A 12,662-nucleotide genomic window follows, 5' to 3' on the forward strand; every position below is an offset into this window, starting at 1 on the left:
AACCACACCACTCCTACAAAAATTAGATTAACAAAAGTCATTTCAATAAATGATCATAATATTTATATTTGTACTTTAATGAATTCCTAATTTATTTTATGGACGAGACTACACAAATACTATTCTAAAATTTATTATTTATGCTATGGACGAGGCTATTCAGCCCTTGTTTGATCCCCTTATATTCATTGCATTCTATTTTTCTCTCTCCTATATTTAACCACACAATCTTTCATAAAATAATATTACACGTAAATCGAAAAATTTTCCTTTTTTTCAACCACTCATTTTTTCAACAAAACACTATTCCCCCCATTTTCATTACCAAAAATGGGGGCCAAACGGGGGCTCATTTACATAGACGTTTTTAGAAAAATATTATCTTTTAAATTTATTGAAATTATTAATTTATTCTAGTGGCCCAATTCATGATCTTTTTTTATTTATTTTTAATAAAAAATAGAGGTTATCTTGTAGTTATATATAAGTAGAGCATGTTTGAGACCTATTTCTGGTGTAAAATGTATTTTAAAATAGTAGATTAATAGAGAATATGTGGTTGAAAAATAAAGAAATTTTCTAACCATGATCCACTTAAACCAACCATCGCCAACCAATGGATTGGGCCCCACACAAACGNAAAAAAAAAAATTGTTTGTATCTTTCCCAGGTCGTCACGTCATCCCCTGATTTATACTTTTCAACTATGACCAATGTCAAAAAAAAATTGGAGCGAGTAATATTTTTATATGTACAATGTGATAATTTAATGTAAAAATTAACAATTTTGTCATTAATTATTGCTTGTACAATTATAATGGAAAATTAATATTTCAATAACATACATAATCTATATATTTCTCAGTCATCAACCGACTCCCTTGTGGGAAAATTTTATTAATGTACATTTTACTTTCAACTTAGACCAATGTCTACAAATTTGGAAAAAAAAAGAGCTATATTTTTATAAGAGCCGCATTATACTTTATCGTACATACAAACAATTTACAGTTAGTAATTTATTTAGCTAAAAATAATTTAGATATTTTTTAAATTATCATGTGATTCCCTTATGTCAAAATATTCTAAATTTATATATTTATAAGAGTTGCTTGATGATTTAACAAAAATGTGAATGAATTTCGTTGTTCATTATTACTAAGTAGGTATTTGACACTCATTTTTATGAAAAAATGAATTTTAGAATAGTAAATTGATGGAAAATATAAGTATGAAAAATAAGGAAATTTTTTTATTTACGTATAATATTATTTTAATAAAGAATGTGTGATTAAAAAGAAGAAAAAGAAGAAAAAATGTATTTTGATAAAAATGAGAATCAAACAGACTTAAGTTTTGTTGAATTCAATTAAAGATGTTGATTGAAAATATTAGTCAAAATCAATAATTAATTTTACAGAACATTTTATGAGATCAAGACCTTTTAACTACATATTCTATAAACTTTTATAAAAATTTACTAAAAGTTTAATTTTTATCTAAACCAAATGGGGGTTAATTGTGGAAGTTTAACATAGTGATACACACGAAGACAATAGGTTGAGGACATAATTGCAATTCTCCACAATTCAAAAGCTTTCCCAATTTTCACTACCCTATAGGCACAAAATTTCAACGCCAACTCTCCTCGTTCTCTTCGCTCTTATTCTCATGGCTTCTTCAATCTCAGGACTCTCTTCCTTGAGGTTGAATGCCGAAAATCTCACCCGCAAAACCCACCAAACAACCCTTTCACCCTCCCCATTTCGAAAGTCTACCAGATTCTGCCCGCAGCAAGTGGCGCGTGAGGTTCCCCCGACGACCCTCTCCAGCCTCAATCCCGGCAACGATGTTTTACCCAAGTCAATTCAGAAGCCCGGGCTCGAAAGGGATCCTCGGGAGCTATGGAAGAGGTACATCGACTGGCTGTATCAGCACAAGGAGCTGGGTCTCTATTTAGACGTTAGCCGGGTTGGGTTCACTGACGAATTCTTCCAGCAAATGGAGCCTAGACTCCAGAAGGCGTTCAAGGACATGGATGAGCTGGAAAAGGGTGCGATTGCGAACCCGGACGAGGGCAGAATGGTGGGTCACTATTGGTTAAGGAACCCCACACTCGCTCCAAAAGCTTTCTTGAAGCTGCAGATTGAGAATACGTTAGAGCAAATCTGCCAGTTCGCTGACCAGGTCATCAGCGGCAAGGTCAGCCACCCTTCTGAATCTGTTGCCTTTTCTTTTCTGTTGATTCTTTCTTTCTCTTTTGTGCAACGGAAACCTAGGAAATGCTACAGAAATATGTGTGTTCGTAATAAATTTAAAATATAACTTTGGAGGAGGAAAAAAAGGGTCTCTACCTGGTATATATGTCTCAGTATAGATTGAAGTAATTGCTTGTATTTTTAATTTCAAATATTAACTCCTTAAAAGCAGTGTCAAAGTGAGAAACTGTGAAATTTAGTCATAAAATTTACAAAATTGAAAAGAACAGGTGATCACCATTTTGTGAAGACGTATCCAAAAATCTGGATCTTGAATTGTGGAAAGGAAACTCGCAAATTACTGAATTGGACTAGATAATGTGACTGATCACCCATCCACCTTATGGAGTAGGAAACTTTTTAAACTGAAATGTTTTTGTTTCATGTTATATAGAAACCTAAACGTTTTTCCCCTTGCATTACAAAGCCCCCGTGGAATAGTATTTTTTTGAAAAATGAGTGGTTTAAAAAGAAGGAAATTTTTTGATTTACATGTAATATTATTTTATTAAAGATTGTGTGGTTGAAAATAGGAGAGAGAAAAATGGAATGTAATGTAGTGGAATTTAATGGGGGGCCTAACAGGGGAGTGTTAAGTTGCAGACTTTTTTATTCTAACTAGCCTGGTGTCATTGAGAATTTGCTGAAAATCATGATTGATCCTGGCATCAGGTGACTTTTTTTGTTCCTGAGTAGCCTGGCATTGTTGAAAATTTGCTGAAAATCACGATTCATCCTAGCATCAAGTCAAGGTCAGTTTTGATCCCGACTAGCCCAGGTCATTGAATGATTCAGGTGAAGGATAGCATAGACTTCTGGATCATTGTGATATTGAATAGCAAGGGAAGTTTATAATCTGGTGGAAGATTGAGATTTTCCCTGGGTTGCTGAAAATTTTGGTGAAAATTGTGATTGACCAAACCCTACTGTTCTAGCAAAGAAATCAGCTTTTGTCTTGCTTGGCTTAGCCCGTTATTTGAAGCAGACCAGTCAATTTATCCTATTCACAGCCTAGCCCATAATTGGAGCAGGAGAGACTGATTTTGGCCCAGTTACAACCGCTGAAGAAGTAATCCTCATAATTAACAAGGTTGCTGGGCCCAACAACAGAATTGCTTCTTTTAAGTATGTGAGAAAGAAAGATACCACTACCCAAAATTGGATGATAAAACAACACTTAATCAGCAAATGATAAAAGAGACTGAAAGACTGAGATAAAGTAATAATAGAGATTTAGTTCTCTCAGAAAACCGTAGTTTTCAGGGCTAGAAAATATAAGCTCTTCAGCTATTCTTTGTTGTGGAACTATGTGGCTTATTTATATAGGCTCTTCACACGTTGAGACTCCAAAACCTATACTTGCTTGAATTAATAGAAAACATCCAAATCCTAATGTAATTAAGAAAATTTTAATTTACAGGAAAAAGTCCAAGAAATCTTAATACTACTTCCATCGCATAAAGATTTGTTTGTTTCTATTTTCACATGGATTAAGAAAATGTAATTAATATAGTTAGAAATATAAATTTTATTACATTTTCTAATATATCCCTACATTAAATAATTGTTTTAATAGGAGTAGAAAAAGGAAAGCACATATATCTTTATGGGACATAGGGAGTAACTAGGGGAAAAAATCCTAATTCTAGTTGTACCCCTAAATACATCCTAAGAGTTAAAATAAAACTTGACCAAAGAATACTAGTGCAACAAGGTTTTGGAAAAATTGAACTCTTGCTATTGCATCAACTATATATCGCTAACATGTGTATAGATTTATGCTTGTAAATTTCAAGCATAATCGCTAGATGCGCGACCAATTTTCCTGTATTAATTTTGCAACGTATGATGTATAAGTGGTCACTTAGATACGGGCAAGTCCATCATGTGTGTGTCAGAGATGTTGGAAAATTGGTCTTGGCCTATTAGGTCCTCAATGTGGGCTGACTCAATCTATATGCTTTAATATGAGTTGGAAGGATTTGTTTTGTAGGAAATGCAAATGAACTCCCTAGAAGCATCAATAACCACCACCATCCATAAATTGGAAGAAATTAACACAGAAAGTTGGTATTTTTACATAATAGTACCTAAAATTGGAAAGTGTTGGTGACTATTTTTGTATAGAAAGCTCACGAAAGTTGGCTCATGGATTGTTCAAATCAAAGCCTATCCAGTGATTGATTATCTGACCAAATGTGTGTATTTGCTTAATTAGACTGGGAAAGCAATTGTAACCAAAAGATCTTGAAAATTATACTTTCAAAGTGAGAAAGTTATTAAACTGATTGTTCAGATATATGTAGGAGACAGAGAGAAAAAGAAATGTTGTCAAATACAAATCAATTGAGTTTTGTTAAAATTGGCTTTATAGAACATTTAATTGAAGAACACAATTTTTTCATGATTATAATGGAGTTTATTGATTTTGACTTCTTGTTCTCATCAGTGACTGTTAAATAGTTGAATGATTTTTGTCTCATTTTTACTTTCTTGCCCTGCATTTAATTATTAATTGGTTGTGGAAGAAAATGTAGAAATATTTTCCATCAATTCCTTCTTTCTACTGTATATTTAGTGCTAACTGAATTTGAAATTGCTCTTGGGAATGGTGTTTGCGTTATTTTTAAGCTTCCAAGATGCAACACGTGAAACTGGACCATTGGTTTTGATTTAAGATTTAAGAAAAGTTTTTGTTGCTTCATAAATTTATTTTCTTCACCCTGAAAGTCTTCCATTTCTTTTCCTCGTCTTTACAACCTGTTCTACCTAAAATTGTAATGTTTATGCTACAGATTAAACCTCCTCATCCGGCAGATCGGTTTACACAGATACTTTCTATTGGAATTGGTGGTTCAGCTCTTGGACCTCAGTTTGTTGCAGAGGCGTTGGCTCCTGATAATCCTCCTCTCAAGGTAGATAAAAATTTAAACTGGAAACGATGATATTGACCATCTAGTTCTCATGCTTTGAGTATTAGTTTTCTTTTTCTTTGACAGAGCTTGTTCTCCTATATCGTGTAGTTTAGCTTTGGTATTTGTTGCTCAAATTTCTATGTATCTTATGCTACTGTTGAGATCTGATCTCAAGCAATTGTCTCTCTTTTAACATTTAGTGAATAAATCAAGTAAATTTAATTGAGTAACTCACATATCTTATTTTTTAATATTTTTTACATATTCAAAGAAAAGTACACCAGACACATTTTCCCGCGTTTCTCGCTACAAAGTCTTGTAATTTTGATTTATGTTGTAGTAGATGGTTACAAGGTTTTTGTTTATTTATTTTTTGAAGTTTATAAAAAAAGACTGTTATAAAAATGGATGCAGGCTTCATATGTTGCGATACATCTGAATGTAAGTGGCCCAAATGCTTCTATCTAGCACACTTTGATTTCGGAAGAGCAGAATATGGTGGTTTTTTTTTTTTTTTTTATTTAAATTGTTTCAAAGATGATTTATTGTTAGCTCGCAGGATCTTCATATCATTTCACAGTGGGGAATTCGAATAGCTGGTATTATGCATACTGATTGATTCTTTAAGATCCTTAATCAGTTTGTGTCATCACATTTGCAGATAAGATTCATTGATAATACAGATCCAGCCGGCATTGATCATCAAATTGCACAGGTTTAATTAAATTGTTTCAAAGATGATTTATTGTTAGCTCGCAGGATCTTCATATCATTTCACAGTGGGGAATTCGAATAGCTGGTATTATGCATACTGATTGATTCTTTAAGATCCTTAATCAGTTTGTGTCATCACATTTGCAGATAAGATTCATTGATAATACAGATCCAGCCGGCATTGATCATCAAATTGCACAGGTTGGCCCTGAGCTAGCTTCTACACTTGTCATAGTCATATCGAAGGTATTCATCCATATCTTTTCTATTTGGTATTTTTTTCGTCGGATTTATGATTCATAACTGCATTCACTTTCCCCATTAGAGTGGAGGTACTCCGGAGACTAGAAATGGTTTGCTGGAAGTTCAAAAGGCTTTTCGAGAAGCTGGCCTGGATTTTGCAAAACAGGTTTTGGTTTTCAGGTTCTTCTTTCTGCTTTATTTAATTTCCTTTGAATTTGAAATTGCTAGTTGTAACTGGCATATTATGCTAGAAGGATTATAACATGGTCCTTCTGTTGGCTTACACATCATTCATGATTTCTTTTGATAATGATTACTTCTATATACGGAGATAACTAATTTTTGGTAGATTGAAAATGTCATATTCTGCTGACTGGTTTTCATACATAGGGTGTTGCAATTACGCAAGAGAATTCGTTACTTGACAACACAGCACGAATTGAGGGCTGGTTAGCTAGATTTCCCATGTTTGACTGGGTGGGTGGTAGAACGTCTGAGATGTCTTCTGTTGGTTTACTTCCAGCCGCACTTCAGGTTTGTAATTTTTAAACTAAGAAGCTTATCCTTCTTTTATGCCATGAAAGTTTTTGCCTAATAGACATGGTGTTTTACTTTTTCATCTGCATATGCATTATTCTTACTCCAGGGAATTGAAGTTAAAGAAATGCTTGCCGGTGCAGCATTGATGGATGAAGCAAATAGGAACTCTGTGGTATGACTATTTCTGTATTATTTTGAAATGAATTTAGTAAATTGCCTTTTGTAGATTGTAGTCTTCTTACATCCTTGGCTATGTTGTGCTTAGGCATGTATATAAGCCTGTGTTTAGCTCATTTTTGTAAACTGTTTTTGAACACCAAGTCACTTTTTGTCTACACATTTCAAGGAACCCACTACCACTACCCACTTATCCATCACTCATTTCTATCTATTTATAATTTAATCGGGAATTGAAGAGGGGAGGATGAATAGACATCAAACGATTGATTTCTATTTCTTTGTTATTGTGGAATTCGTCATCAACCGTTTATAAACACTTCCAAACATACTTTAAATGTATATAACATAAATTCACTGGCATTCGGATGAGTTATTTGATCGGTTAATTTTTCCATATGCCTTTCATCTGCACTCATTTTTAGCCATACATTAAGTACTATGCATATAGAGTCATACATGTTTGTGTATGTATATGTGGTTCATATATAAATGTTATGAAGTGAACCTCTGCCAGAAACGTGGAATAACATAAACATAATCCTTTATAATATGTTGTTCAGGTAAGGAATAATCCAGCAGCGCTGCTAGCCTTATGCTGGTATTGGGCTTCTGATGGAGTAGGATCTAAGGTTTGAATTGTTTAGATTTCATAAATCGTCTTATTATGGAAAATAAGATTTCTTTTTTATGAACAGAAAATATACCTTTACATTTTGGCTGCCTGCAGGATATGGTTGTCCTTCCTTACAAGGACAGCCTATTGTTGTTCAGTCGATATTTACAGCAACTGGTTATGGAATCTCTTGGAAAAGAGTTTGACCTGGATGGTAACAGGGTAAGCTAAGAATTTAATCTAAAAATTCGGTCCATTTTTAGTAATTTTTAAAAACTAAAGCAATTGATGCCACGTGTTTAATTTATTAATTACTTTATAAGGCCATATAGTCCCTGTTTGGTGAGGATTAAATTCAAAATTTTAATTTTAATCAAAGGCAACAGTTAATTTCAACCACATTTTATGGTATCCACATTTCGTAACTTTTATTAAAATCTACTAAAATTATGATTTTATTCCCCACCAAACAGGGCATATGATATATCTTTCATCTCCCAATCTTTGTATGCCAGTTTTCTCTGGTCGTGTTTCAATATGCGTGAATGAGCTAAAGACAATTCCAAAAGACATTTTACTGAATTTTTCCCTCTGCACTCCTTTTCCTTGACTCCTCAAAACCTTAACTATAGCCTCCCTACCCCCAAAATGAAAAAAGAAACAACACTTCTACCCCAAGAACTTCTAAACAAAAATGTTCATGTATGTAAGCAATATTTATATTTATGCTATCTTTGTAATCATGTTGGTTGCTGTGATAAGGCTTCCAAACATGCAAATGTCTTAATTTTGAACTCATTACCTTTTAAATTCAATTTGTGCCTATATGGCCTTATGGAAAGATTACTTTTTTAATTGGTAATAAATCGTGAATGAAATCATTAAGCTACAAGCTTATGCATTTTTCTTTTAATGAACTTTCTTCCATACAACAATGTGATCCTACATTTTCAGAACAAATGCGCTGGTTCATATTCTTATGATTATGGCCAATACCACAACAGGATGGTTGAATCTATATGCCAAAAAACAAAAGAACAAAATTGAAAATTTTATGTTAGCTAAGATTTGAATTTGGAAGCATGAATATTCTTAACCATATACCAAAGACTCCTATTAGGATATGAGATTTAAGCTTTTTTGAAATAATAAAGTTATAAGTGATGTAGAATAAATTGTGAAGGAGCTGCTGAATAGCAGAATCACAGCAAGAAGGAGAAGAAGATGCAGCAGAGAGGGGGGGGGGGGGGGGGGGGAAGGGAGGGGAGGGGGGAAGGGGGAATTGCCATAGCCAATAACTATTCACAATTCTTGGGGGAGGGGGGGGGGGGGGGGAGGGGAGGATAGGAGAGGAAGTGGGAAGAGAGAAGACGGGGGAGTGGAAAATGTGGGAAAATTCATTCTTTGCATTCATCAGCTGCTTTGATTAAATTGCAAAACCATATAAATATGAAAACGTAAACCTCCTAGCGAAGGACTTGGGCCAGCCCATAATACAAGCTGAACTATAAATAGAAAGATAAAAAACAATGCTAAAGACAAAAGGGCTCAGGTTGGCCCATAATACAAACCCAACTAAATAAAACATAAGTAAATAGTCCACAACAAAATAAAATGGCCCAAAACAAGTGATGTCCTCATCAATAAGTGATCTGAAATCAAAATACTTCACTACTTAAATTACTAGGGGTGGTCGTGTCTGTGCTGGGAGATAGTGAGGGAGTGGTGAACAAAGCAAATCCTGATGCGTTTTTTCAGTTTATAAGTTTGTTGCAGGGCCAAAATTTATTTATAGAAATACGCTTTGGTACTGTGCATCTCAGGAAGGTATTGTGGAAAGCTCAAAACTTTTTCTAGCCACGTGCTCTGAAAATTTTATTTCTGCCGAACAGAATTATTCGTGAATAATTGTTTTCGAAAATTCCTGGACTTGGCCTTCTCCAAATATCCATAATTTAGGAACCTATCCTCATTCCTAAATAATTGCTTGAGCAAAGACCAAATTATTAATGCTTCACGCAAACTGCTATACATGTTGTAATATATCATTAGCAATTAGCTGTGATTGATTTATAAACTAACTGATTCATTGTCCACTAATAATTCTCTGCAACTTTCTTGCCTTTGATAGAATTCACGAGGTGATGAGAGTGTTTTAGTGATCAGATGTAATTTTGAAATTTCTTATCTAGGAAACTGAGATGTGATATATTGATTTCATATTTTGCCCATTCTTTGCTTTTTTTGCAGGTGAATCAAGGGCTCACTGTTTATGGAAACAAAGGGAGCACAGATCAACATGCGTAGGTGTTCATTCTAATTTTATGGTTTGTATATGCATGTGTACAGATTTCCACTGGGATAAGCATGAAGATATCAATTTTTACAGGTACATTCAACAGCTAAGAGATGGTGTGCACAACTTTTTCGTGACATTCATTGAAGTTCTACGTGACAGACCACCTGGCCATGATTGGGAGCTTGAGCCAGGGGTCACTTGTGGTGACTACCTGTTTGGATTTCTACAGGTTAATTTCTCGTGTTTTATTTCTACGTTATAAGAGTTTGTGAACTCCATTTGTTTAGTGAATGCATGACATAAACTGCAGGGAATTGTCTATTAGTCTCCTATGATCTCATGATTTTCGGAATTCTTGTTCCATATATGTTACAATGTTGGCACTATTTTCAGATGGTGCTATTTTAAAATCGATCCAAATATATGCAGGGAACAAGATCTGCTCTATATTCCAATGAGCGGGAATCCATTACTGTCACTGTGCAAGAAGTAACACCTAGATCTGTTGGGGCTCTGGTAGCACTCTATGAGCGAGCAGTTGGAATTTATGCCTCACTGGTCAATATTAATGCCTACCATCAACCTGGTAAACTGCTTTCCCTGGCCTTCTTCCGCAGATCTCACACAGAACTAGGAATTAACTGTCATTGTAGCAAAATCAGGCCTTTTCATTTAGGTTACCGAGGGATCTCTCATAATTGTGAATACGGGATACCAAAATGGAATCAGAAAATTTAGTTGATGCATGTGCTTCTCTAGTTGCTTCATCCTGATTTACACTTGCCTGCTAATTCTACAGGTGTGGAAGCTGGCAAGAAAGCAGCAGGAGAAGTTTTAGCTCTTCAGAAGCGTGTTCTTGCGGTACTAAATGAGGCAAGGTATGCTTATGATATTTTATGTGAAGAAAAATCTTAGCTTTACGTTGGACTAATATTTCAATTCAAGGGTCTCAGTTAGCATGGTCACCAATGCACGACATACCTGAATGGGGTTTGTATCTTTCTATACCCTTGGAGTGTGTTAATTGGAAAGTGGGCGAAAATATAGTGTTTTGAGCTATGAAAGAGTCTAGAAATAGAGGGACAAGGGATTATTCTGCCATTGATAAAGGAATAAATTCGTTCAGTTTAAAGTTGTATCTTCAATTTGGATGTTGGCGTTCAATATTTTATTTTCAACTTAACATCATAGAGCCTCATTTCGTACTTCTCCATGCTTTGCATCAGCTACATGCATCCTCTTCTACTTCGCTCTATCAGTGGCCATTTCAATTGTCAAAGCGCAACGGCTAAAATCCTTTCTTGTTATTTTCAGTAGGGGGTCAATATTTGGTTCACCTCTTGAAGGTCTTCAGATTTTCCCTAGCCATCTTAATTGATTCTCCTGCAGTTTTTCTGCATAGGGCATGGACTTGAACCAACCTAAATATGCTTATTCTCACTTCTTATGTTGAACTCAATCCATCTTAACATTCTCCTTCTGACCACATTGAATTTTCTTATTTATTAATTGCGTAATATTCAATATCATAACATGTGTATCTTCTTCAATTACATAGAATTTCATCTTTTCTAAAGATTGATTGCCAATGCTGCAAACCTGCAAACAGGTCAAAGCAAGACAAGAGCTTTCACTGTTTTAATACGTGGTTTATCATCTAAATTGTTCTCTATTTGGAGTTGGAGGAAGTAAATTAGAATTCGTATTGTTATTGAGTTCATTAGAGTGACATTTCCATCTCTATCTGTAATACCAAATTCTTTATATGCTAAGAAGTGCATATAATAATTTTCAAGTCATGAGATTCGCTTGTTTTTTGTTAGCACCAAGCCTATTTCAAGGGGGATTTATGCATTGTGTTAAGTGCAACCTCTTTTTTCTTTTCTTATTGAAAATTAGAATTAATGAACTTATGAATACTTATTAATGCAAAAATTGTGGAGTGCGCATTAGTGGATTGAGACTTCAGCATATCTAGCTAAAGAGTAACTAACATTGTTTTTCAATTTATTTTCTCCCTGTTCAGCTGTAAAGAGCCCGTTGAACCATTAACTCTCGAAGAAATAACTGACCGTTGCCATTCCCCAGACGATGTAAGTACTACCTAAGTACTACCACACAGCTTGGATGAATTTATTGCATGATTTGTAAGATGGAGTAAAAAGCACATTGTTCAATATGATCTAATACTGCAGACTCTAAATGTGCATGGAAATCACTTGAACGCATTTTCGCCGAAATTTATTATAAAACAAAGTTTGGTGAGTGTTTGATTGTGGTTTTTGGTGGCAGATTGAAATGATATACAAGATAATCGCGCACATGGCTGCTAACGATAGAGCTCTTATTGCTGAGGGGAGTTGTGGATCACCCAGGAGCATTAAGGTTTTCTTGGGGGAGTGCAATGTCGACGAAATGTATGCCTAAATTACGATGATTTCTTTCGTTTGAAAACATGTTTATCTTTAGTTCATGAAACAAGAGGTTGCTTCATTTTCTCCACAAATAATTATGCTGAGCTTGTTAACAAAATAATGCCTCACTTCCAATTGACAAGCAATAAGAATTATTTTGCCTGTTCGGTTTTGCATAAGATTATCCTTGTTCACTACTTTATTATTCAGTATTTAAATAATCATATGAACCATGCTGGGTCCCACAGAGGTATTTGTAACTTCTCCTTTTGAGTGAAGAGTATGGACTCAATTGCTTTTTGAATCTATCCTCCTCACTCTTGCAAACTTAATCAAGCATTGAGAATTTCTTGTTTTGATAAAGGAGCGTGCCCGTAAAATTGAAATTGCTAAAAATGAAATAATTTGACAACTTTATGAATCAATGTAATAACAGCCATTTGAGTGCATTTCTTATAGGTTGTACATGCAGCTCTTTACAAAACG

The 12,662-nt window shown here is 34.5% G+C and overlaps 1 protein-coding gene across 2 annotated transcripts; it reads left to right on the forward strand.

Moving 5' to 3' along the window:
* The first annotated feature begins 1,612 nt into the window (after positions 1-1,612).
* LOC111394542 (glucose-6-phosphate isomerase 1, chloroplastic) lies at positions 1,613-12,355 on the forward strand. Of its 2 annotated transcripts, XM_023020396.1 has the most exons (15): positions 1,613-2,202; positions 5,054-5,173; positions 5,835-5,888; positions 6,089-6,133; positions 6,213-6,296; positions 6,521-6,664; positions 6,777-6,842; positions 7,411-7,479; positions 7,578-7,685; positions 9,714-9,766; positions 9,853-9,991; positions 10,192-10,348; positions 10,562-10,640; positions 11,789-11,855; positions 12,055-12,355. In XM_023020396.1, the coding sequence occupies exons 1-15, from the start codon at positions 1,672-1,674 to the stop codon at positions 12,187-12,189; spliced, it is 1,851 nt and encodes a 616-aa protein (XP_022876164.1). In that variant the 5' UTR covers positions 1,613-1,671; the 3' UTR covers positions 12,190-12,355. The 2 variants fall into 2 exon arrangements, with proteins under 2 accessions (XP_022876164.1, XP_022876163.1); XM_023020395.1 differs by lacking the exon at positions 5,835-5,888 and having other exon boundaries at positions 6,035-6,133.
* The last annotated feature ends 307 nt before the right edge of the window (positions 12,356-12,662 follow it).

The sequence above is a fragment of the Olea europaea genome, chromosome 5 (assembly GCF_002742605.1).
Source record: "Olea europaea var. sylvestris chromosome 5, O_europaea_v1, whole genome shotgun sequence".
Lineage (NCBI taxonomy): Eukaryota > Viridiplantae > Streptophyta > Magnoliopsida > Lamiales > Oleaceae > Olea > Olea europaea.

Coding starts and splice junctions, on each gene's coding strand:
- LOC111394542 (XM_023020396.1), top strand. CDS start 1,672: ATGGCTTCTTCAATCTCAGGACTCTCTTCCTTGAGGTTGAATGCCGAA. Junction 2,203..5,053: donor ACCAGGTCATCAGCGGCAAG/GTCAGCCACCCT, acceptor TTTATGCTACAG/ATTAAACCTCCTCATCCGGC. Junction 6,843..7,410: donor AAGCAAATAGGAACTCTGTG/GTATGACTATTT, acceptor TATGTTGTTCAG/GTAAGGAATAATCCAGCAGC.